This window comes from Mauremys reevesii, linkage group 1 (assembly GCF_016161935.1).
Source record: "Mauremys reevesii isolate NIE-2019 linkage group 1, ASM1616193v1, whole genome shotgun sequence".
In the NCBI taxonomy this organism is placed as follows: domain Eukaryota; kingdom Metazoa; phylum Chordata; order Testudines; family Geoemydidae; genus Mauremys; species Mauremys reevesii.
In genome coordinates, this window is record NC_052623.1 from 254,222,327 (window position 1) to 254,249,081 (window position 26,755).

General features: G+C 42.2%; 1 protein-coding gene across 25 annotated transcripts in view; it reads left to right on the forward strand.

Annotated features, from left to right (window-relative positions):
* BICD1 (BICD cargo adaptor 1) overlaps positions 1-26,755 on the forward strand; it is a 392,914-nt gene that overhangs the window by 187,909 nt on the left and 178,250 nt on the right. For all 25 annotated transcript variants that reach the window (XR_005582691.1, XM_039480665.1, XM_039480746.1 and 22 more), the window contains exons 3-4: positions 11,546-11,698; positions 16,062-16,499. Coding sequence is in view for 24 of the 25 variants with exons in the window: in XM_039480665.1 (XP_039336599.1) it covers positions 11,546-11,698; positions 16,062-16,499 (591 nt within the window). In the remaining variant the exon portion in view is untranslated. The remainder of the gene's footprint in view (positions 1-11,545; positions 11,699-16,061; positions 16,500-26,755) is intronic.

The window sequence follows — 26,755 nt, forward strand, 5'->3', positions numbered from 1 at the left end:
TGGCAGATGTCACTTCCAAATTACCACTTAGATGGGTTTTAAGAGTTGATCACTTTCAGTCTCTGCAATTGATGAGCAGGAGCGGGCTCGCATGAGCCCTTTCTTAACAGATCCAAACCTGAGACATTATAGAATGTAGGAATCCCTGTTTTGATTTCATTTAATTGTGGCAGAAATTGGGTATGTTTGTAGAGGAGTTGGAAAAAATTGTTGTGCAGCCCACCCAAAAGTGCTAAAGCCAGCTCTGGAGAAGCCTTTTTTTCCTCTGTGTTACTTTGGTCGTGGTAGTTTGTTTGTTTTTATTACTTTATAGTGGCCCACTGTGCTGAGTGCTGTACAAAGGTAAATCAAAAGTCAGCTCCTGCCTCAGTTGACAGTCTAAGGTCTTGATCCTGCAAACACGTATGTGTATGCTTGAGTTCAATGGGATTAATGACATCCTTAAAGTCAAGCACATGTATAAATGTTCATGGGACTGGGAGAAGACATGAAGGTAGGTGTGAAAGCCAATGTGGAGGGAGGGGATAAGAATGACATTAATGTGAATGCAAGCTCTGTCTAGTCTGCAAACTTAAAAAAATATATAGTAAGGTAGGTGAACAAGAGATACTGATCGTAGATGAAGAGGGGAATCTCTGTAAGGAAATGGTGGGGTTTTATGGGCAAAAGAGGGACAGTTGGAAAATAGGATCAAGATAGTTCCTTCCTGTTTAGTGCTGAGCTTGGTAAGCAGGAAGGCCTAAAGACTGCATTAGGAGAGAAATAATAATCAAGGAAAGACCGAGAAGGTGGGCATGACGACTATAGGAGGGACTCCATCGAGTGGCACCTGGCTGTTTTTCAGGACAGTTGTTTCTATCATGGTTTCAAACACACTGCGGAGGGATCCTCTGTGATGGGTCCCCGGTGTGCAACCAGGACTGTGGGACCTCTGAGCCCTCCAAACCCAACAACCCCGGGGTATCCCTCTCACACTGTGATGCTGATGTGAAGCTACATACCTCTGGCAGTTACTGCACTTACGCAGACATCCACAGGCAGGGACACCTCCAACAGAGTTACGTGAACAATCTCCTAGCCACTCATGAACCATCAACAGGAGGGCTTCAGCCAATTCCCCCCTGCTCCCCAGTCTTGCATCCCAGAACTGTACCGTCTTGCCCTGGTCAGAAGCCTGGCCAGTGTGCGTTCATTACCCCATTCACCATTTCCCTCAATGTGCAGTGGGCACACACTAGCCTTTGTAAACTAAGCTAAGATTTCCCAAGCACTTCAACTGTTTTAGGTAGAATGTAAAGATAGATTTTCAGTGATTATAAGTAGCATGCGTAGAGATCCAAGTTGGTTACTTAAGAAATAAAAAAAATTCACAGTCTAAGTTCTACAAACTAAACAGGATTCGAATCAATCAGTGTCTCACCCTGACAGATGGTGCAAGCAGGTTACAGCTCCTCAATACACAGGCTGAGACCACCTTCCAGCCTGGGACCACCCTTCCCCAGATCAAAGTTTTTGGTCCTCCAGACATTCTTCTGGCTGTTGGATTGGGGGAGGGGGGAGTTAGAGATGCATTTGATGATGTCACTTCCCCTCTTTTATAATTTCTTCCAGTATGCTGGAAAGATCTTTACTGGGATGTGGGGATCAGGCAGTCCCCATTGGTCAAGCAGTCTCCATTGCATATGTGGTCTCTCTGAGAAGTCTCAGGGATGGCTGTTGGCTCATTAAAGGGAATCCACTCTCCCATCAGCATATGTCTGATGGGGTCCTTTGTTGCAATTGAAAGGTTGGCTGTGGGCATCTCACAACATATTTCAGTAACACTTATAGCAGTGCTTCATAACCTCACGTGCAAAGATAGCACATACCACTCAACAGGATATTGATGTTCAACAGATCAAGACTTTTAAAATGACACCTCACAAGGCATACTTTGTACAAAACATATCATAATGATATGACAGTGGTGAATGGGGGGGTTCCAGGGTGCTACGTTGAAATACCGCATGCGAGTGAAAAATACAATACATGATATTCCACCATCCTGCTCTGTTTGCAGACTGCAGAGAGCAGCCAATTTACTAGTCGCCTTGTCCTCTAGTCGCTGAAGGGTGCAGTGACTTTGATTGTTCTTCCTCATCTTCCACATTGCCACTGTGGTAATGCTAAGTCCCCAAGCGCACTGATAGCAGGTGGTATCCTGGAGGCAAGGATCAGTGACATCTTGATCTTCTGGCTTGGTCAGAGCTGTGGGGAGCCTGGCTGCACCACCAAGGATTCCCCTGCCTGCTGCTACTGCTGAAACCCCTCCCTAAAGGGGAGTTCGACTGCTACAGGCCTGGATCATGCATCAGGATCCTCTAATGTAGACTGCTGTGCCCACTTAATCTACAGGGCTCTTCAAGGACACAGGGATAGCACTAGCGCAGGCGTGAGCAAACTATGGCCCAGGGGCCACATCCGGCCCTTCAGACATTTTAATCTGGCCCTCGAGCTCCCGCTGTGGAGCGGGATCCAGGGCTTTTCCCACTCCAGCCAGGGAGCGGGGTCGGGGGCTTGCCCCACTCTGTGCATGCTGCGGCTCCCGGAAGCAGCAGCATGTCCCTCCTCCAGCTCCTATGTGTAGGAGCAGCCAGGGGGCTCCGCACAATGCCCCCACCCCAAGCACCACCCTGGCAGCTCCCATTGGCTGGGAACCATGGCCAATAGGAGCTGCAGGGGTGGCACTTGCAGACAGGGCAGCATGCAGAGCCACCTGGCCACACCTCCGCATAGGAGCCAGAGGAGGGACAATGCTGCTGCTTTGGGAGCTGCTTGAAGTAAGCACTACCCAGAGCCTGCACTCCTGATCCCCCTCCCATGTCCCAACCCCCTGTCCCAGCCCTGATTCCCCCTCCTGCCCTCCAAAACCCTTTGCCCCAGCCCAGAGCATACTCCTGCATCACCAACCCTTCACCCCCATTCCCATCCCAGAGCCCGCACCTCCAATCCCCAGCCCCCTCCCACACCCTGAACACCTCATTTCTGGCCCCACCCCAGAGCCCACTCCCCCAACCAGAGCCCAACTCCAATTTTGTGATCATTCATTGCCTGCCATACAATTTCCATACCCAAATGTGGCCCTTGGGCCAAAAAGTTTCCCCAACCCTGCACTAGCAGATCCTGATGCAGGATCAGGACTAAGACTTTAGTTCACTTTTAATTAGCTTTCACATGCAATTGTGGGAAACAATGGGCACTATGTACTCATCTTCCCTTCTGGTCGACCTCCTCGTACTCTGCATAGGTCCCCAATACCATGTGGTGCCCTCCAGGTTGGAAGGAATAATGGTGTTGTGGCACCTCGCATGCATGGAATGGGTTTATATGGTGAATTAATGTTGTTTGGATGGACCACCCATCATATTATTCCATTCCTGGTTTGGTGCATCCTTAATGTCTGAGTGGATTTTTTTTCTTTGAAATCTGCTAACTCTTGAGGTTATCATCCTGTATAGATTAGCTGATCCCTGGCTAATTCCCTCTGTGGCCACCAAAATCCACAGATTTCTAATGGTAATGTTGTCCTAGAGAGGGGCTTCTATAGGGCGGGAAGGGAAATAGCATGGCTTTTCATCTCCCACTTTGTGTTGGCTTGCTTCCTTGTAAACCATGCCAGGAGGGTGGAATATGTCCTATAGGATGCAGATATAGATTTACTCTTCCATTTTGATTGTTTATTTATTAAAACCCAAACACAAATCAATTTTTTAAAAAGAAAAGATGTAATTGGACCATATAGCTCCTAACAGTCTACCCCAAAGGCAGTAGAATAAGAACATTTTGGCATTTTTTGTGGGGGGTTTTTTTAGTCTCAAGAATTTTTCATTCATTTAATTTTGTTTTCCTAGGGCCAAATAGAAACAAATTTAGGATGGAGAAAGAAACAGAAATTACTTATAATATGTTAAATTCTAACCCAAGGTAAAATATAACTAAAAGGATTTATTAAGTATTGGTGTCTACAAACCCACACCTTTTATTTTCATCTGTGTAGATTAAAGTGAATTTGGCACCCAAGTTTACAATGACAGGTGTTCCCAGACTCAAGAAAGCAGATATTAGTTTAACCATAAATTGTCCAACTGACATAATCGGCTTCAAAACATCCCATTTATTGTTAGTACATTACAAAAGTCATGTTCAAATGGGCTTTTGTATTGCATACATACAATATCCGGTTATTAAAACCAAAGTACCTAATTTTCATTGTTTTTGCTCCTGAATTACTAAATTAATAGTAGAAATTCACATACAGTGCAAGTGGTTGTGGCTGCACTTCCCACCAGATAAGACCTAAACTTTGGTCCAGTGTAGACTAGCTTTGGTGCACATATCTGATTGTTTTCTGATTAACAGAGCTGATAAGCCCTTCACTGGGGAAGAAAATAGGCTTTTTATTGTGCCAAAGGCTGCAGGCATGACTTCTGCTTGACTTGGAATCCCTCCCTTGAGTTTTATGTGAAGTAATGTGGAAAAAATGCTCATGACCCCATGTCCATATATAAGCCTAAATGAGACTCCTAACTATATACTGGTAAAGGATCAATTAAACATCTGGGGAATCGGCCTAGCTCTGTTCCAGAGAATAAAAAGACATGTTAACTAAACACATAGGAAGACACAGTTCCCTGAACTGAAGAGTTCACAGTTCATGGCCATGGGCCTTAGGCATATGCCCAAACACTTGGGCATGTACTTTACTTTACATATCTAAGTAGTGCCATTGAAGATGTGCCTGATGATTGCAGATATTAACTCTTAAGTTCCATCTTAATTGGTGCATTCAACTTTACATTGTTTAGGATTTATTATGTTCAATCCTATATAGGTTCTTATATTGCCCTTATTACCGTAGCATCTGAATAACTTCCAATAGCGCATTAAGCAATATGCTAACACCTACAGTAATTAATGCACACTAGTCACGGTCTGATGCCATGCTGACAAGAAGTCTGTTTTCTTTAGTTTCATAGGTGTCTCTTTCTTGCTTTTTTGGCACAGATGCATTAAAATCATTGCACCAAATTCTTCTTGTGATTGGGACAGAAAATAACCTCTAGGCATTAAAACATTACCGGTACTCATGTACCTTTAGCTCCACCTCTTGGGTTAACAGTGTTTTACAGATACAGTAATACAAATAAGGGAATCTTCTGTGGAGGTGATAAAAATCTTTTGGTTTAAACCCTTGCAAACATTTCTGGATCAGCAGCCATCCCTTGGAACTTTAATAGTACATGATTAAAAGCGAAGTTGAATTATGAATTATTTTGCTGATCATGGAATCATTTTGGTTAGAATTGTCCCCTAGTGGCTCATCTGGAAAATTGCCCTGCTGATACACCCATTTTACATCATATAAAAGTATTTTGGTGCATTTCAAAAATGCCTTAGAGAGGCTTGATGTGATGATCAAAATGTGACACTTGCGTCATGCTCCCACCTTGGCTTATGTATCAGGAGACTGTTGTATACGTCATAATGATGTATTGTTCAGTCAAAATATTTTTTAAAAAACTTACAAAAATAATAAACACAATTGTTGCCAGACATATTTCCTATGTCTCTAATCAGAACATTTGGTGGAAGCAAATATAATACTTGTGACAGGGACCAAATACAAACTTAGCATGTTATTTTGAAAAGACGAAAGAATATTTCACCAATGCAAACCACATAGAAATAGCATAACAATGAAAATACTGTAACATTACATGCTATCCTGAAAGATCTCTTCTAGCGTTTGCTCATACTAGGTACTAATTTGAAAAAAAAAAAACCTCTATAGATTGCTTTTAGATTAGCCTTGATAAAATATTGGGCTGTACTAGTAAAGCACAGCATTTTATGTGTGGTATTGAAAATGAAACACTGCTTTACAGCTGGATCTTTGCCAGCATAATGCAGGCTTTTGCAAGTGCCAAGGGAGAGGTTGGAGTATAGAGTGCAATGTTATGCCATTTTCAGTGACAAGATTTGTGTTTTACCTTAGTGAAATGTTGTATCATCTTTTCAAAATAACATGCCGAGTTGGTGTTGGTCCCTATGACAGTACTATTACTGTCTTGCTTCCACCCGATGCTTTGGATAGACACTTAAGGTAACACCGCAGACAGAACTGTTAGCAGACATAATTTTTGGCTGGTTCTTTTGTTGCTGCTGTTGTTTTTTGTTTTAACCAGAGCAAATAGTGTATTGTTCTGTAGTAACACTTTCTATATGGATAAAAGAAGGGAGAGAGGAGAAATATTATAAGTGGTTCTGTTTATACTTCCAGGAATGTGTAGGAGAAGCCGTGGTATGTGGCGAAGGAATGAGCATTCTGTTGTTTGTTTTAATATGATGAATTTAAGAAAGATGGCCATTCAAGCTTCCTGTACAGTTGCTATATGTTGTATTAGGGGGAAAATTGGTTCCATTTCTTGGTCTTACACATTCAGTTAATCTCAGAACCGTTTCCAAAATAAAGTAGTTTGTAGTGCATCAGTGAAATAACGCATCAGTGATTTGGTAAAAAGCCTTTTTATTCAGGTCCGTTGATCTCTGGCCATTTTGTCCCCTTCCTGCTTTTTCTAAGAGCTATTCCTTTTGATCAAAGTAGCCGATTGCTGAGCCAGTTTTGTGGGGGGAGGGATTTGGTTTTTTTTAATATTTACTGTATCCCAGAGTATGTGATGGATTTTGTAAAAATTAAGTATAGGATAAAATAATTGATTAGTTCTGTGTAATTTTTGTCAGAACCTTAATTTTATATTATCAACTGTTCAACCTTCCTACCCTTTGCTTGATCCTACAGTTACAAATTACTAGTTAAGATTTTTGACCTTCAACATATTTTTGGTTGTTTTTGAAAATTTAATTTTATGTATAAATTTGTTGTTGCTCATGAAAGACTGGCATAATAGGCCTGATGTGAGTCTTTCCATTGGCTTCACTGGGCTTTGGATCAGACTTAATGTGAACAGACATTAGCTTTCCTGTGTAACTCTGCTAATGCACCCTAATCCTGTCCTATCACACGCCTTTCCTAAACTGCAATTGGCTACGGGCCTGAGCCTGCTGTGGACCACTTCAGCAGTCCTGAGAAGGATTCCTTTAATGGATGGGACTGTTATGCGGAAGGAGAATTCTTTAAAACACATTTGTTGCCTGGGTTGATTTTTCAGCCACCTGCTCTTCATCCAGGGGCTGATCTTCTTCCAGCCATTGGTAAGGTTGTGAGATAGCACAGTTATGCTTGGCATAAGCTCTCTTTTAGGGCTGGGTGTTGTCCCCATACTGCTATCCCTTCAGTCCATTTTGTCTCGCATTTCTCATGAAAGTAGACTTGCATGTATACCCAGATCCTACAGGAGCCAAAATTAAAGACATAATGTCAGAAATGGAAAACATAGGCAGTTGTTCAGTGGTATTGGAATTATTAATAATATTAGACATTATTAATACTAATGTGGGAAATCACCAGACACTAATTTAACCATTAATTCCTTTATTTAATGTATACATCAAATGGTATTTTATACAATTGCTCTAAACATGCCTGACAGCCTAAAAATAAGCAGTCACTACAGCCAATACAGTAACAAAGTGTTCATAAACATGTGATCAGTATACTTACAGCTAGGTGAGACCTAGGGAAAACTGTCTCATTCTGGTGTGCTGCAGCATGATCAGGTAGAGTATGACAAAGAATCTTCAATTTCATCATTTTTACAGCCTTTAACAAACAAATGATGTCACTGCCAGATACTGACTTCAGTTAAAACCAATTTGAGACAATTCACCCCTATTTTCAGTCTTAATCCAGATAAAATTGAGGGTATGTCTGCACTGGCACTTCGTCCGCAAAACTTTTATTGTTCGGGGGTGTTAAAAAAACACATCCCCAAACGACAAAAGTTTTAATGGTGAAAAGCGCCCGTGTGAACAGCATTTTGTCAACAGGAGCACTCTCCTGCCGACAAAGCTGCTGCTTCTCATGTGGGGGTGGAAGTTTTTGTTGGCAGGAGAACTCCTGCAGCTACACTGCACGTTTTTTTTGGTGCATCAACATATTTTATAGTGGTTTATAGTTTTATCTTCTAGGATTTTATACTTGTTTAACCCAGATGCAAAACTAAATATCTGTGTCTTGCAAATCAACTCAGAATTGAGAACACTTACCACTACACCCTTATGTACTAGGAATTAATCTGTACATACAGACAGAGCCAGATTACACTTTTGTAGGGCCCTGGGCCAGAGCAAATGGGGGGTCCCCCCATACCTTCCACCTGCAGTCCCCCCACCTCCCCCGCCCGGTGCTCCTGCTGGGGAAGTGGGATCAGGGTATGGGGGCTTGTCCTGCCTGCCTGGTGCTCCTGCCAGGGAGTGGAGATTGGGGTGCAGGGGCTTGCAGGAGCACCAGGCGGGTGGAGCGGGGCAAGCCCCACCACCCTGACCCCACTCCCCAGAAGGAGCACCAGGCAAGCAGGTGGAGGAATAAATGGGTAGGAATAAATGGTAAATTTTCAGAATGGACGAGGTAACTAGTGGTGTTCCCCAAGGGTCAGTCCTAGGACCAATCCTATTCAACTTATTCATAAATGATCTGGAGAAAGGGGTAAACAGTGAGGTGGCAAAGTTTGCAGATGATACTAAACTACTCTAGATGGGTAAGACCAAAGCAGACTGTGAAGAACTTCAAAAAGATCTCACAAAACTAAGTGATTGGGCAACAAAATGGCAAATGAAATTTAATGTGGATAAATGTAAAGTACGGCACATTGGAAAAAATAACCCCAACTATACATACAATATGATGGGGGCTAATTTAGCTACAACTAATCAGGAAAGAGATCATGGAGTCATCGTGGATAGTTCTCCAAAGACATCTACATAGTGTGCAGCGGCAGTCAAAAAAGCAAACAGGATGTTAGGAATCATTTAAAAAGGGATAGCGAATAAGACGGAGAATATCTTATTGCCCTTATATAAATCAATGGTACGCCCACATCTTGAATACTGCATACAGATGTGGTTTCCTCATCTTAAAAAAGATATACTGGCATTAGAAAAAGTTCAGAAAAGGGCAACTAAAATGATTAGGGGTTTGGAATGGGTCCCATATAAGGAGCGATTAAAGAGGCTAGGACTTTTCAGCTTGGAAAAGAGGAGACTAAAGTGGGATATGATAGAGGTATATAAAATCGTGAGTGGTGTGGAGAAAGTGAATAAGGAAAAGTTATTTACTTGTTCCCATAATATAAGAACTAGGGGCCACCAAATGAAATTAATGGGCAGCAGATTTAAAACAAGTAAAAGGAAGTTCTTCACACAGCGCATAGTCAACCTGTGGAACTCCTTGCCTGAGGAGGTTGTGAAGGCTAGGACTATAACAGGGTTTGAAAGATAACTAGATAAATTCATGGAGGTTAAGTCCATTAATGGCTATTAGCCAGGATGGTTAAGGAATGGTGTCCCTAGCCTCTCTTTGTCAGAGGGTGGAGATGGATGTCAGGAGAGAGATCACTTGATCATTACCTGTTAGGTTCACTCCCTCTGGGGCACCTGGCATTGGTCACGGTCAGTAGACAGGATACTGGGCTGGATGGACCTTTGGTCTGACCCAGTATGGCCATTCTTATATTCTTATGACCATGCTCCCTGGCAGGAGCCCTGGGCAGGTGGAGCAGGCTAGAGCGCGGGGGTACCCCAATTGGCTGGGGCCCCTGGGAATGGGCCCTGTTGGCCCAGTGGCTAATCTGCCACTGCATACAGAGCCAGATATACACAGGTCACTGAATGCAGTTTCTATAGTGCCTGTTTCTTACAGAGATGTTCAACTTTTCAGAAAGATATAATGTCTGTGATTGCTCTCCCTCTGCAGAAATCATAGATTATATTATTTTCTATCTCTGCTCCTCCTGGCATCACAGCAGAGACAGAGTCTATGCCATCATTATGAATGGAGCCATCCTTCTTATTGTAGAATATTCCGTCGTGCCCCCCAGGTACCACTGCTACTGCAGTACTCATCATTCCTGCAGGGGGTGAGAGATGCAACTGATGGTCCTTACTGCCATGAATCAGGACTGAAGAGGCTCACATACAGAGCAGTGTTGCCTTGAAAGACCATATCTGTCGCTGATTCCACTTTCACCTACTCCATTATAAATAGGGTTAGCAGAATTGGATTTTTATTTTTTTATCGTTTCTACGGATAATATTGATGTTTATTTTTACACTTTTTTATTTTTATCAATTTAAATTTTCACAGTTGCAGGAAGTTATGGGTGTCAGACAATAATTAGTTAATGAGAGTAAACGTTGAGATTCAAAAAGTTAAAGCTTTATAACTGCTAAAATACAAACTGTCAACATCATATGTCAAAATTTTACCCTTAAATCAAACTCTAATAAGTTGTCAACCAGCATTTTTGTTACTGTGCCTATCTGTAAAGTTTGATTATTATTGATGGAAATGGTTCTCATTGGTTTGGGTATGGTGACATCAACTTTTGTTGACATTTACCGATAAAAATCGACTCATTCCAAGCCTAATTATAAATCAGGAGTAATTCCATAGAAGACAGTGGGGTTACACAAGTGTACCATTAGAATCAGGCCTCTGATATCTGATGATTTAGAGAGATTAAAGGTCACTTCAGCATCTGAATCTCCCACAAAGAATAACCTTAGGAAACCCAAGCTCTGGATGCAAAAACTTAGTCAAACCTAGAATTAGATGCAGTCAAATAACTTTTTGGTGGCGATTCTTGAAACATATATAAGAATGTTGTCTAGAAAACTGGTAGGGTTATTGTCTAAATGACATATACATATACCACTTTATACATACAGCAGAACCTGAAGCAAGAGACCACCCTAATGGGTAAACTCTGGGCTTAAGAAGCTGCCTCATGTTATCCTGAAATACTCTGGCTTTATTAGAAGACCACATCTGTTAGACAACTGAGTTTTCCATCCTTTGAGTAGTCACTTGCAACAGGTTTCACTGAATAGTACATCACACAAATACCTGTACTTGATTTCAAAACATGAAGTTGGTTCTTATATTACTTCATCTTGGTTAATAGTTATCTTTGCAAGACAGACACCATTATTCATTTTTCTGCTGTATGAGTTTAGTGTATTGTCCTTTAGTGAAAAACAGTAGGCAATTGTGTTTTGATCTAAGCCTTTCAACCAGGCTTCTAGCAAATAAAAGCAATGAGATGATAAAGCACTGGAGGGTTTTTTAATTTAAATAGAAAATCTTGGAACTATTTTATTCAAGTTTCCATATCATATATGCTCATTTGTATGCATCCAGTTGTATAACAAAGTACAGAAACTATGGTATGACAACATATTAATTGTGGTGCTGCCGTTTTGACATGTAGTGTTGCATCATTTTGATTACTTGTTTGTTGCCATTGTTATACACTGGGGCCATGTTTACCTTTCATGCTGCTGTAAATGAAATAGTAATATGTTGGGGGTTTTTTTTCCTCTCCTTCAGAATAACGAAATGGCAGAGCTGCAGAGAATACGGATGAAAGACGAAATTCGAGAATACAAGTTCCGAGAGGCAAGACTTCTTCAGGATTACACAGAGCTTGAAGAAGAAAATATCACTTTGCAAAAACTGGTGTCCACACTGAAACAGAACCAAGTAAGCACAGAAGAGATTTTAGATGCTAGACTAAAAAAAATATATACAACACTGATTGACTTTAAACTGCATAATTTGACCTATTTTAAATTAATCTGGTATGAGATTTTTCATATCTTGCTGGTTATTGTTAAATATAGTATTGGCAAACTAACACACTGGAAATCTTAATAAAGTGCTGAATGCATCCGGGGAGTTCCATGACAAATTAAAACCCCACTGCAACCAGCTGTAAACAATATCCAGGATTGCTCTCCACTTAATATTTGTGCACAACTCGCAATGATGTGAAGGGAAACTCAGGCCCACTTATACATATATGACATTTAGAAATGTTACTCTTAATGAAACTGAATACCAGGGCCCCATAAAGAGGAAAACATATTTGGCATATTTTGATTGATATAAAAAAATCACAGTATTTTTGTATCAAATACTTTTTGTGTGTTCTTGTAACTCAGAAAATAGTTTTGATCTACAAGATGAAATTTCATAAGAGCTTAGTGTTGTATGTTCTTTAATTTATAAAATCATGTATTATGTAGTCCTTGATATTTTATGATCAGATCTTTTTAGGCATTTGGAAGAAGAATCCATGAAAAATGGCAATGTAAAAATCAGTTACTGTTCAGACAGTGCAAATCTCTCTGATTTTCATGAGAATTTCACTGCTTATGTTATGTGTATAATCAAGAAAATATAGATACTGGATTTTATTAATAGGGCCTGTATTTTCAGGATTAATTTCCCTACAAAACAACAGCAACACAGATTTGTGACCCCCAAATCCAAATCTCAAAATCTGGGATAAACCCCAAACCTCCAGATTTTAAAAAAATTCCCAGTACCATCAGTCACTAAATTCCCTAAGCTGTTTGATATCATGTCACTGAGCAATCTGAAGGTTCAAATTCTAAAGACTTCCTTTTCAGCCAGCTCCCAAATAAGTCTTCAACTGTCTACTGAATATCCAAGCCCAAAAGGAACTTGCTATTCGCAGAGACCCATTCCTTGTATTATATTTAAATTCTGTTTTTAAAATATTTCTGTAGACACCAAATGAAACAAAATTCCAGACCATCCACTGAAGCTGCAACTAGTAATGCCTGCAACTAGTAATGTCTGCCAAATTTTTTACTTGAATTGTTTGACTTGGGAATTGTTTACTTGGGAATTTTTCAGCGTTTACTTGAAAACCAAATTTCTCCCTCCTCCACCAAAAGACATTATTGCACTACTTAAGCTGATTTATTTTAAAATCTGAATTTTACAAATTAAAAATATTAAAGGAATATCATCAAATTAAAAATCATACCGCTGTCTGTTTAAAGCTACCATTTTTATAAGTAGAGCTGATTGGAAAATGGAAATGTTAATGAATCTTTATCAAAATTTTGTTTGAGTGAAAAAATTGTCTGGCTCTATTTTATAATGAACAGAAAAGAAATTGAAAGGAATTAGTCAGAAAATATTTTTCTCTTCCTTTTTTTGAAATGTATTTTGTAGATTTAACAGGAATTTGTGTATAGTCAGTTTGCAGTGTATGGTCAGTACATTTCCATTTTGTTTGTGTGGGTCTTTTGTACAGCAACAAGGAACCGGAAAAAAAATTGAAAATTGGGAAATTATTTCCTATAAATTAAAAAATATGATTAGGTAAAGCCACAGAAACTGTTCAAGGGATTCAGGGGCAGGTGTAGTACCAGAAAATACTTTTAATTTTCTCTCACCCCTCTCCAACCCTTCCCCCGCCACCCTCTGACACCACTCCTATGACACAAGGGTGAAATAAATATCTGTCTTTATTGTCCATAAAGTTTGAGAGTTACTTCTAATCATTTTTATTCTGAGGGGGAAAAGTACCAGGTATAAAGCTATTTTGTTTTCATTAAACATCCTTTATTTTTGTGTCACTTTGCTTATCAGTGAGGGAAGAATCAGAATGCCACAATTGCTTGGTCAGTTTCATAATGATTCTTGTCCAACCAGGGGCGGCTCTAGCAATTGCGCCGCCCCAAGCACGGTGGCACGCCGCGGGGGGCGCGCTGGTGATCGCCGGTCCCGCAGCTCCGGTAGACCTCCTGCAGACATGCCTGCGGAGGGTCCGCTGGTCCTGCGGCTCTGGTGGAGCATCCGCAGGCATGCCTGCGGGAGGTCCACCGGAGCCGCTTGCCACCCTCCCGGCGGCATGCCGCCCTAAGCGTGCGCTTGGCACGCTGGGGTCTAGAGCCAGCCCTGTGTCCAAAACATTCCTGTGTCTTGACTGGTCAGATGCTTATTCTACCATAAGAACCCTTCCCATTCCAATTCAGCAGCCAGGGCTCTCCCAGTGTAGAACTGTCTTTTTTGGAGCTAGTGATTCCATCAAGACAAGACAAGGTGAAAGAAGGAATTATTACAGGTCCCAAGTCCTGCAAGCTGCTTTGCATAGGCAGACTCATGAGCCAATGGGGCTGTGTGTGGAGGCAGGGGAATCACATGTACAAAGCAGTTTGCAGTAGCAGGACTAAATTTTCCATAAGGAAGGAGAGAAAATTGTAAAAATGTCAAATCTTCCTTGCCAACAAATTACAATGGAACTAAACTACTGTACTGGTAATGTCAGTTCCTAATTCTTTTGGATAATAGTGGAGGTGAGGATCAGAGCAGCTGGAATGCTAATGAGAGCCAAGGAATGCAGATCTTCTTCCATCTTAATGGCTGGTCATCATGACAGCAATGTGATTTAGAACCCAAGCCTACTCCTTTTGACGTCAATGGGAGTTTTACCATTGATTTCAGTAGGAGACGGATCAGGTCCTTAACAAACTGGTATCAAATGTTTTTGGACCAACACCTCCACTAGCTTCTTTCTTTGGCTCTGTTGATGTGAAACTTTGAGTTTGTGTCAAACTGGTTCATTTTCTAAGTGAATTGTTCAGCATTGGAAGTAAACTGCCTAGAACCAGGTAGTCCTCCTTTTCTCGCCTGCATTTTTGTCTGTGCCTGGCATAGCAGATAGCTTCTCCATTTTCTCCGCTACAGTGAGTGGCTATAGTTGTGACGGGAGGGGGAACTCCCTTTCTAAAAACGTGGTACTTACTCTAGGAGAAGCAGCTCCCATTTTCTTCAGCCACATTATCACATGTATTGTGAAAATCCAGCTCCTTGCCTGTGGAGCTGGGTGGCTGCTCTGTGATGAGGGGAGAGATTTATCAGTCAGTGAAAACTGGAGTGGCCAACACCAGCTCAGGAGGGGAAGAATTTCAGTCTGGCCTGCTACAGGACTAGAAGACCAGCTGTCAGTGCGCTAAGATGGCTTCTGTATTCCCTGCTTGAACACTGCTACTATTATATTTTTCGGATTGTCAAAAGTCAACCTCTATTTTAAAATTGCTGCACTTGAGGACATCTGGCAGTTTTAAACAGGTTGGGTTATTAGTCTGTGCTTTCATTTTTTAAATAAAACCATATTGAATAATTTTCATAAAACAAACCTGTATGTCCCTACAGTATAAAAAACTGGGCACGCAGTGATTACATCGGATAAGAAGTTAGATGTCATGGTAATAGATGCTTTAGAAATAGCTATGAGTGATAAGTCAAACAGTATAATTAACCTCTATCTATAAGCAATGCCATAATAGACAAACGTTACTTATGATAACTAATAATAAAGCTGCACTTCCTAGTGTAGCTTCAGATCAGTGACTGTTCTTGCATGAAATACAGCAGTGGTTCTCACCCAGGGATCCAGGGCCCCCTAGGGGGCCTCGAGCAGGTTTCAGGGGGGCCTTCAAGCAGGCCGGCATTAGACTCGCTGGGGCCCAGGGCAGAAAGCTGACGCCCCACTGCATGGGGCTGAAGCCCAGGTCCCCGAGCCCCGCCACCCAGAGCTGAAGCTGAAACCTGAACAACATACCTTTGTGGGGGGCCCTGTGGCATGGGGCCCCAGGCAATTGCCCTGCTTGCTACCCCCTAATGCTGGCCCTGGCTTTTATATGCAGAAAACCAATTATTGTGGCATAGGTGTGCCATGGAGTTTTTATAGCATGTGTGTGTGTAGGGGGTGGGGCTCAGAAAGAAAAATATTGAGAACCTCTGAAATACAGTATGTGTCCTAATAAATCACCCACAGATTCTGATTCTCACCCCTTGAAAATGTGTGCAGTACAATATAAAACAGAGAACTAATAAAATGGGGTACATGCAGTACACCTTTCCTCATGAATTTTCTGAGAATGACGCTCTTTGCAGCTACTGGCAATGCCTGGTTTAAGTAATATTTGGCTATTTAGTGCCTAGTTCAATCAGGCTAATATATGGCAGGTTTTTAAGACCCAAGTTTTAGTATTATGAATGTTCTTTGTCTTGTCTAATTCAGGTTGAATATGAAGGTTTAAAGCATGAGATTAAACGATTTGAGGAGGAAACAGTATTGCTTAATAGCCAGCTAGAAGATGCCATCCGATTGAAGGAGATTGCCGAACATCAACTGGAGGAAGCCCTGGAGACTTTAAAAAATGAAAGGGAGCAAAAGAACAATCTGAGGAAGGAACTCTCCCAGTATATCAACCTCAATGATAGTATGTACAGTAATCACATTAATATATCGGTAGATGGATTAAAGTTTGCAGAGGATGGGAGCGAACCTAATAATGATGACAAAATGAATGGGCACATCCATGGGCCTCTTGTGAAACTGAATGGAGATTACCGGACTCCCGCAGTTAGGAAAGGAGAATCTCTGCACCCAGTCTCTGATCTCTTCAGTGAGCTCAACATATCGGAAATGCAGAAATTGAAGCAGCAACTTGTGCAGGTAAGAGCTCAGCTTAAAATCATAAAGACTTCCACATAATTATACCAGACTGTAACGCTAATGACTGATTTACTTGTCTATGATCCTGTTCCCCACCATCCATTTTCCCTGTTCTTAGCTTTCTGACTAGGTGTTTTCTAATTTCCAGATCTCTCAAAAAAAGTTCAGTTCAGAGAATGGGGTACGTGCATGGCCTGAAATGATCAGAAACAAGGGGAAGAGAGGAGAAAGGGACCCAGCAGTGCTTGAAGTGTGTATGGGGTTGAGGCAGGAGAGGAGAGTTCACAAGGGTTTGCAGATTTGCAGATCTAGCAAACATAATAATTTAAAAATCAAGCCAGTAAACTGAAGAGCATCCTTTAAGCATTGTCTTACGAAAGCTGCTCCTCCCTGATGATAATAGACTTCGAGAACTGATGGGAGATAGGCATGGTTCCAGACCACTGGAGAAGAGTGTCACAGTTCATAGAGTAGGTTACAGCTAAGAATGCGAAACTCAGAACACGCTGTCAGAAAACAGGGCAGATGCACCCAAACTGGTGGTATATTCTACAGTTAGATTTTACCAAGCCAGTAACAAAAGTGTACCCCTGGATCACTATATTAGTTTTACCAAGGAGTCACATACAGCCCCCTTAGCATTCCAGCCCAGAGAAGCTGGACTGTATGATGTAAGGTTATTAAAACCAAAGCCACCAAACATTAGGTTTTTCCAGTCCCAAAAAAACAGTCACTCGCCCCAGGTTCACTGGATACTTCCACATCTCACCAAAAACAGCACTGGAAGCCAATCCTTAGAAAACGAAACTAAAGATTTATTAATTCAGGAAAAGAAATAAGAGTTATTAAAAGTTCTAAGCGTATAAGAAACATTACAGTTGGTTCAGAATCTGAGAGACCAGTTGTTAGCAGAGGTATAATGCCTGCTAATTCTCCATAAGTCTCGTGTCCTTCCATGAGTTCCTCAGGGTTTTACCAAAGCAGATTTGGGGAGATCCGTCTTGCATCTGGAATAGCCTCCAACAGCATCCAGAAAGATCAGAGCTGTTGGATCAGTCTCATGAATCTATATTTATAGCTCTCTGACATAAAGAACAAGTTCACAGGTGTCTTCCTAGAAAGACAGTCTGGGCATCTAGGGTGAGGAAGAATAGATACTTGAGTCTGTGACAAGTCCTAATTGCCTTGCTTTGAAGATTGAATGCTTCAGCCCTAAGGTTTCAGTCTTGTAAACACAATGTGATATCCACCAAGTCTATATGAAAGGATGGGAGTTGCCTTACCAAGTGTGAGGTCAGTCTAGAGACAATTCACTTAACAGCAGGATACCAAGGGAGAAAAGATAACTTTTGAAGTAGTAATGAGAGTGGTTCTTTTCAGAGTTGACAAGAAGGTGAGAGTTCAACTCCCATCCTTTCATGTATTTATACCTGCTCCTGTATTTTCCACCTCATGCATCTGATGAAGTGGGTTCTAGCCCATGAAAGCTTATGCCCAAATAAATTTGTTAGTCTTTAAGGTGCCACAAGGACTCCTCATTTAGGTGGGAGGGATAGCTCAGTGGTTTGAGCATTGGCCTACTAAACCCAGGGTTGTGAGTTCAATCCTTGAGGGGGCCATTAATGTGGGGCAAAAATCTGTCTAGGGATTGGTCCTGCTTTGAGCAGGGGATTGGCCTAGATGACCTCCTGAGGTCCCTGATAGTCTATAATTGTTTTTGCTGATACAGACTAACAGCTACCACTCTGAAACCTGTCAAAATGCAATTTAGTACAGGGTGACCAGACAGCAAGTGAGAAAAATTGGGACGGGGGTAGGGGGTAAGAGGAGCCTATATAAGAAAAAAAAACCAAAATCAGGACTGTCTCTATAAAATCAGGACATCTGGTCACCCTAATTTAGTATCTATTCTTGATTCTTATCAACACAAGTGAACCTCTTATGAACTCTGAAACCTCTTATGTTTGGAAGCCCAATTAACATTCCTTTGTTACTTACACACTGTGAATTAGCTTGACTACCTTGCAATGCCTCTTGACATGCCTTTAAGATCACACTCAGGTGAATTGGTCTGTTAATTTTATCCTGAGCTGGCTTACCACTGTCAAAGAGCAAATATAACCTATCTTTAAAAAGGGGAACAAAGAGACCCCCAGGGATTTGTAGACCAGTCAGCCTAACTTTGATACCTGGGAAGATACTGGAACAAATTATTAAACAATCAGTTTGTAAGCCTCTGGAGGACAATAGGGTTATATAGAATAGCCAGCATAGATTTGTCAAGAACAAATCATGACAAACCAACCTAATTTCCTTCTTTGACAGGGTTACTGGCCTAGTGGATGAGGGGAAGCAGTAGATTATGATATAACTTGATTTTAACAAGGCTATTGACATAGTCCCATATAACATTCTCATAAGTAAACTAGGGAAATGTGGTCTAGATGAACGGTGTGTGCATAACTTGTTGAAAGACCGTACTCACAGAGTAATTATCAATGGTTCATTGACAGACTGGGAGAGTATATCTAGTGGGGTCCTGCAAGGCTCAGTCCTTGGTCCACTATTATTTAATAGTCTCCTTAATGACTTGGATAATGGAGTGGAGAGAGTCCTTATAAAATTTGAGGATGAAATCAAGCTGGAAAGAATTCAAAGGATTAGAATTCAAACAAATTGGAAGTTGGTTGGAAATTAACAAGATGAAATTCAATAAAGAGAAATGAAAAGTACTTCACTTAGGAAGGAAAAATCAAACGCACAGCTATAAAATGAGGAATAACTGGCTATGTGGTAAAACTGTTAAAAAAGATCCGGGGGTTATAGTGGATCAAAAATTGAGTACGAGTCAACAGTGTGGTGCAGCTGCAAAAAAAGTCTGTCATTCTGGGGTGTATCAACAGGAATGTAGTATGTAAGACATGTGAAGTAATTGGCCCACTCTACTCAGCCCTGGGGAGTAGCTGGAGTACTGTGTCCAGTTCTGGGCACCACACTTTAGGAAAGATGTGGATAAATTGGAGAGAGTCCAGCGGAAAGCAACAAAAATGATAAAAGTTTTAGAAAACTTGACCCATGATGAAAGGTTAAGAAAAATGGGCATGTTTAGTCTTGAGAAAAGACAACTGGGAAGGGACCCTGATAACAGTCTTCAAATATGTTAAGGGCTCTTATAAAGAGGACAGTGATCAATTGTTCTCCATGTCATTTAAAGTAAAACAAGAGGTAATGGGCTTAATCTGCAGCAAGGAATTTAGGTTACTGTGAGAGAGCAGAGGGAGTAAGGGAACTGCAGTCACAGTCTGGAGCAGGCTTGTTATATGAGCTAACAAGAGACACCTGGTGCAGGGGGGAGAGAACCTCAAGCAGCTGGTTCCTTATAATAGAGCTGACAGTTGTTTGAGAAGGCTGACTCTGGGAAGTTTACAGGGGAGTCAGCTCTGAGCAGGACTGCTGCAAGCTGAACTCCAGGGCAGGTCACCCTGTAAGAACTCCAACAAGGAACCCTTTTGGTTCCGCAAGCTCTGAGGTAAGAGCTATGCCCCAGGACAGATTTTTGGGACTCTTGAGTTTTACTTTTGAGTTATTTGTCTGAATAAAGCCAGACCCCAATAAGGGTGGTGATTGGATGAGCAAGTCTGGAGTTTCTGTAAAAGGACCTGGAAAAGGAAGAATAAAGGGCAGGGCAGGGCAGAGGCACAAGGCCACTGGAGGGCACATGGGGGCAGCCAACTCGTTTATAGTTAGATATTAGTAAAAACTTTCTAACTATAAGAGTGGTTAAGTACTGGAATAGGCTTCCAAGGGAGGTTGTGGAATCCCAGTTGTTGGAGGTTTTTAAGAACAGGTGGAACAAACACCTGTCAGATGATGGTCTAGGTTTACTTTGTCCTGCCTCATCACAAGAGGTGGGACTTGATGACCTCTCAAGGTCCCTTCCAGCCCTACATTTCTATGATTCTATGACTCTCATTTTTTCCAGACCACTTTCTGTACTAGGATCCAGTTCCTCTTGCTGGATAAATTAGGGCCACATTCTGATACCATTACACTGGTTCAGTAGCACCTTACTCCCATTTACTTCAGTGAGACTGTGGACTAAGGTGCTATTCAATGTGAGTAAGGGTATCTGAATTAGTCCTTAGTGTATGTAGACTTAGTTCTGCTTCTGTTACAGTCAATTGAAGTTTTTGCCATTAACTTAAGTTGGAAAAAGATTTGGCATTCAATCAAGAAAGAACAAAATGGGAGAAGAGTTCCTTTTGTTGAATACTTACCCTAAGAGCTCTTGGTGTTTGAGACATAACACAATGTTGTATTCCACATTATCATCCCCTGCTGGTGCACTGGGGAGCATAATACCAGCAGTTTGTTTTCCATTCCTCCATGCCCAAAGGAGGCATTCTCAGAACTGGGAAGGGATCCAGTGTATACATACTTAATAAAAAAACAAAACAGAAGAAGTAGTATTTGCCAACATCTGTATCATCATCCCAGAAAGAAATAATACAAAGCCACGCAGCCTAAAGGTCCAACCATGCAAGCTGTTAAGCAATTCCTGTGGGGTGCACAGCATGTCAGCTCAGTGCAAACTGAGGCCTGGGCTACACTAGCGGGGGGTGCGAACTAAGATACGCAACTTCAGTATCTTAGTTTGACTTATCTGGCCGTCCTCACGACGTCAAGTCAACTGCTGCAGCTCCCACGTTTACTCCGCTTACTCCTCCTGCTGAGGTGAAGTACAGGCGTCGATTCACAGATTGACGAGACGCAATAAATCGATCCCCAATACATCGAACACCACCCACCGATCCGGCGGGTAGTATAGACGTACCCTGAGTGTTCTTGGGCCTAATCCTGGAAGGTGCCATCACTATATCCCTCTGCTAAAGGGAGACTCATGAAAAAAGTGAGAGATGCACAGAAGTAAAATTGAGAATATAATGAACCTCGCTTTATTATGCTCAATGGGGAAAAAAGTGCCCCTACATGTTAAGTGACATTTTGCTGGAGTACTAACTGTTTTACCTGTTTCGTTACCAAATCTTGGTTATGACATAAGAAAGCAGTGATGATATGGTGCCTGGAACTTTGTACAATTAGTTTTGTGAGGAAAAGCATACACAAACGTCTTAACAGTATTCATTTGGTAACTATTCTCAGTAACGTTGTCAGTCTACTGACAATGACCAGCCTAATATTGTTCTTCACGTTTTATTAAGTGTATTCCAAATAGTATATATACATGGTCAGGTTTTGTAGTTGAGTGGATATTCCTGACCATAGCAACTTGATACTGTGTGTAATACAGACAGCAACTGCCCTTACTAGGCATCCTAAGCATGTTAAGAATTTTTTTTTTTTAAAATAGGCACAGCAAGAAAACTGACATGATTTCTATAGATCAGCGTGCTGGGGCTGGGAGGGAGCACCACCCAGCCCTGCTCGCCTCCCAGCTCTGCTCCGGCCCCGCCCTCCAGCCTCAGCCCCCAACCACGGCCTGGCCAAGGCTTTGCTCCTTGCTCCAGCCTTGGCCCCTTATCCTTGTCCGAATCCCACCTTCCAGGAGCTGCGGCCTGGCTCGGGAGTGGGGGTGGCGGGAGGGGGCAGAGACAGGGATAAGGGGGGATGTGACCCTGAAAATTTTGGAGACAACAGCTATAGATACTTAAAGGTTTGCCCTAGAATGCTGGTGTGTGCTGTTCTTTTTGAGTCAACTGTCCTTTCTATTTAGAGCCACACGAGCTCACCTATGGTCTCACAAATTAAATGTGAGGAATTCCTCCAGGAAGTTTCTTGATGTTGGACATGGGGATTCAATTATATGTTCATGCTGGTAATGCTTCAGCAAAATAGGATTTGCTATCTTCAGCAGTGTCTTTGTGGTGTTATATTCATGGAGGCATGTATCAAAGGTTGGTATAAGCACTTCCCACTTCCACCAAAGGGTGTGTATTTTAGCTATTTGAAATTTTTGTACACAACAGCCATTTATTTGCCCTATTATCAAACTATAGGCCTATTGTAGCACACGCATCAAAATATTGGTTAAGGCAGGCACAATTCCTCCTGCAGCTCTGGGGCTGCACTCCTTCATACCTCTTGACAGGCCAGCTCCTGGCTAGTGCCGAGGAGACCTTACTGTCACTGCTTGTATTCCAATAGTGCAAACAAGACACACTTTCTAAACGAGGTGAGTAATATGACTCACCAATTCCCAGCGAAGGTCCATGCCTCAATTAAAATTCTAACGGTTATTAATGGCGAAGATGTCTTTTCTGTGTTTTGGGAAAGAGGAATTATCCATGTCCTTTTCAGAGCCCCGTGATTCCTTCCACCACTTTATTCTCCTTTATTCTTAAGGCCCCACCTCATAGCCACCTTTCTTCTGAATGGAGAGGATTAGACAAATCTTCAGATCTGCTGACCCTTCTTCATCATCCCATGTGGTGGCTGTTGAACAACGTTCAGGGTTTTCCCTCTCTGGCCTTCTCCTTCAGCTTCCTTAGCACTTTCAGTGCTTTTCTGTCCAGAGAACCAAGAAAATTAGGCTAGACATCAGGTTCCATAATGGAAGTTTTCTGTTCAGAAGTTCTTCACATTTCCCACCATCAGTTCATTGCTAAGTTCTCTTGTTAACAAACTAAATAATAATGATAAATTTGGTTCCCATAGTTCAAAGCAAACTGCTAACACACATTGGGGGAAAATACCCCCAAACTGAAATCCTTGCAGAGAAGTATGCAGCATGAAACATGTACAGCTCATTTGGGTTGGTATTTTAGTTTTAGATAATTATAAAGTTAGTTAGTGAAACTACTAATTTAGTTGTCCAAAAAACCCAGATAACACTGAAATATAACACCCTGTTTCTAGAAGATTGCTGTGGGTGGAAATAAAAATACGGCAGATTATAGAAAGTGAAATACTTAGGAACAGCAGAAAGTCATTGTTATTTAGGAGTTTACTCTTGCTTTTTTTTTTTTTTTTTTTTTAAGGCAGAAGCATATATTAGTCACTGAAACACACAGTAACATCCTAGTGTCGCCTAGTATTGTACTGCTTATTATAATACATTTATATTGATTCCATAGATGTCTTTAAATGTCTCACCTAGTATACCAGTTAGCATATGGGTTCCAGATACATTACTTCTAACACTATGTTTTTTGTATCTGCAAACAGATGATCATTTCCATGCAGGCTCTCTCTTTATTTTGCCAGTCTGAAATTTTGCAAGAGAAGCAATCTTTCCAAACCTGGTTTGTGTTTGTTAAAGATATCATAAACATTCCCATTAATTTCCTTCTCCATAGTAGATGTCTGCCCTGAACAATAATGTACTAAGAGTCAATTCTTTCTAACTAGTTTAAGCAGTCATGGTCACTGGAATACAGTGGCTCTGTAGGGCCAACTTCCTGTAACAAATGGTAAAACTTTATTTGACAATGAGCCTGTATAGAGGTTAGCCGGGGCTCATCCCTCTCCAGGGCGGTGGGGAACCACCCCGCCTCCCTTAGTCCTTGCACGGCCCCTTGGGGAATCAGTCGGGCAGCAGGAGTCCTGGCTCAAGCCATCCAGCAGGGGGCTGAGCACACACAGGTAACAATTAAAAGATAACTAGCCCAGGCTCTGGGTCAGGGCGGGGCAGTAGAGTCCAAGGCTCAGGCTTTCAGACAGGGGCTCAGCAAACACAGGTAAATAGCACACTCAGGCTTCAGGCTCCAAGCGGCCTGGGAGAGATGGAGTGGGTGGCAGGTCCTCCCACTCCACTGCGTCCCAGCCCGGGGCCCTAGCAGCGACCAAAGGCCCACTGCTGTCAGTGGGGATCCTGGGCGCAACACACTGACATGGGTTCCGGCTGTGCTGCAGCCAGACTGGGGTCGGCTGCTCCTGGGCTACTTCCCAACTCCCCCTCTGGAGGTACCTGGGTCAAGGTGGTGTCCTCAGGGGGGTCAATCACCATTGGATCCTTGGAGTGGCTCAGCGACTCTCCCACATGCTGGTCCACGTTGAGTGTCAGGCCAGTCTCCAGGTCCACCACTGGTTGCTGGAGTCTCCCTGGTGGGAGCTGGGCCAGATGTAGGGTGACCAGACAGCAAATGTGAAAAATCAGGACGGGGGTGGGGGGTAATAGGAGCCTATATAAAAAAAACCCCCAAATCAGAATAAAATCAAAAAAAGTCATCCTATCTCACACCTAGCGCCTCTCCTCCAGCCTCTCCAGCAGCTGCCTCTTGAGTGAGCTCTGGGATTAAGCTCTTATACTTCCTCTCTGCCTCTGGCCTGGGGGGGGTGCTTGGGCTCCACCAGGGCTCCACACACGCCTCACACCCCTCCTCCCCCAGCCATCAGCCCATCTGTATCAGTAGAATCCACTGTTAGCTGCCAAATTCAAGGACTTCTCCTAATGTTCATGCTGTAGCTAGCACTACTTTTTTTTCTTCTCTTCTTATGTATATATATCCATATTTTTCAGTTTATTCATCACAGGCAGGAAAAAACTGGCACATAGATTGATATTCAGCCTCATCTGTGCCAGGGTGTAGCCCACCTTGCCAGATGAAATGAATGAATAGGTGTGGTGTGGTGGAGAGTGAGCAGCAAGAACGAGGCCTGCCCTAGAGAGGATGATGATGCCTCATCAGTTCAGTCAGAGAGAGAGAGAGGAGAGAGTAGACGGGAGTATAGCCTGATCCTGATCTATAGATTATGAATAAAAACTCCCAGTTATCACTTTCAGGGTAGACAGGTTCTTGTCCCAAGATCAGGTCCAGTATTACTAAAATTATTATATAGTTGGGAACCCCAATGTGCACAGGTGTAACACTCACACTATAGTAACTCTTCTGTATTTACAAATACATAATCTAGTAATATTTAGCAAAGTCACACATGCTCTAACTCAGTAGACAGAGATAATACAAAAGTACATCTGAACATCCATACTTACACCATCCCTTGCAGAACAACCTGAAATGTTAGCTATTATCTTCCTCATCACCGTCACCTTCCTCATCTTCACCAATGGCCATCATTCTGGCCCCTCCCAAGGGCTACATCTCTCTCCCTCCCACTTTTATAATATGTTCTGCTGACGTTACCATGTCTAATGCATATTCAGTAGGGGTTTCTCCCCTCTTCCTTATTTGTATTTCCTCCCTTTACCGTATCCTTTTTCTATAGGTTAATATATTTATGATTTCACCCCATTATCATATACGTCAATTCGTTGCCATGGCAGTCTTGCAGTTGGATGTTCCGTCCAAAACATTCCAGAAGCTGGTGTTAGTTCATGTTGCTATGGTTGGCTGATGTCATTATGGACAAAATTCCCCCTTACATTCTACTCCCAGTTCCCCAAAACTTATGGGTTACCTAAGTTTATCTATGCCAAAGTTTGTAGACCGCAAGTCTCATGCTAACTGCTGAAACCAATGTCTTACAGGATACAAGCCTGTAGGCTCCTTGCATTACTGCTGAATATAATAAAGCAGAATATAATGCAAAGCAGAAAAGGTAAGCTAGCCCACTGGGCTACACCAGTGTTCCATTAAAGAGTGGAGAGTCAGTGAAAACTAGGCTGAGGAGAGAGAGACTTGCAGGAAGCAGAAGCCTGCTAGGCATGGGTGGCAGGTATAATAGTCCACTGCTGCAGCTTCCAGACCCCTGGTTGTGGGGTTTGGCATGCGAAGGTTTTGCTTTATTATGCTCCATGCAGGTTCCGGGGTGGCTGAGGAGGTGGTATCTGCTATTCAGCTTCCTGGGTTCATCAGTAATCTTCCTGGACTCCAGAAAGATTACTGATGAACCCAGGAAGCTGAGTAACAAATACCACCTCCACCCACCGCCTATGCTGCTAGGAAGAAAGTCTCAGCAGGCATTAGACTAGAAGGGTGTGAGCCAGCTAAGAAGGCTGGTTGAAAGATCTGTGTTATTGTAAACTGTTGTTTTTTTAATAAACCAGACGGTCATAAAAGGGAAGGCTAGAGTGAAAACACTCGCAGTGTGAAGTCTGATTAACGGGGGAAACTGAGGCAGTGGCAGAGCCCAAGACTGAACTGAAGAAGTCCCTGCTACAGCCATGGAATTAGACTAACCTCTTCAGTAGCTTTAGATTCCAGTGGGGACTAAACTCTGACAGAAATGCAGTTCTGTATGTCTGAGGAAGTGGATGTGCTGTTTGTGTTGTAACACAAATATGAGGAAAACGGTAATACAATTTGGCCCCAATTTTTCTGCTTAAGTACTCAGTG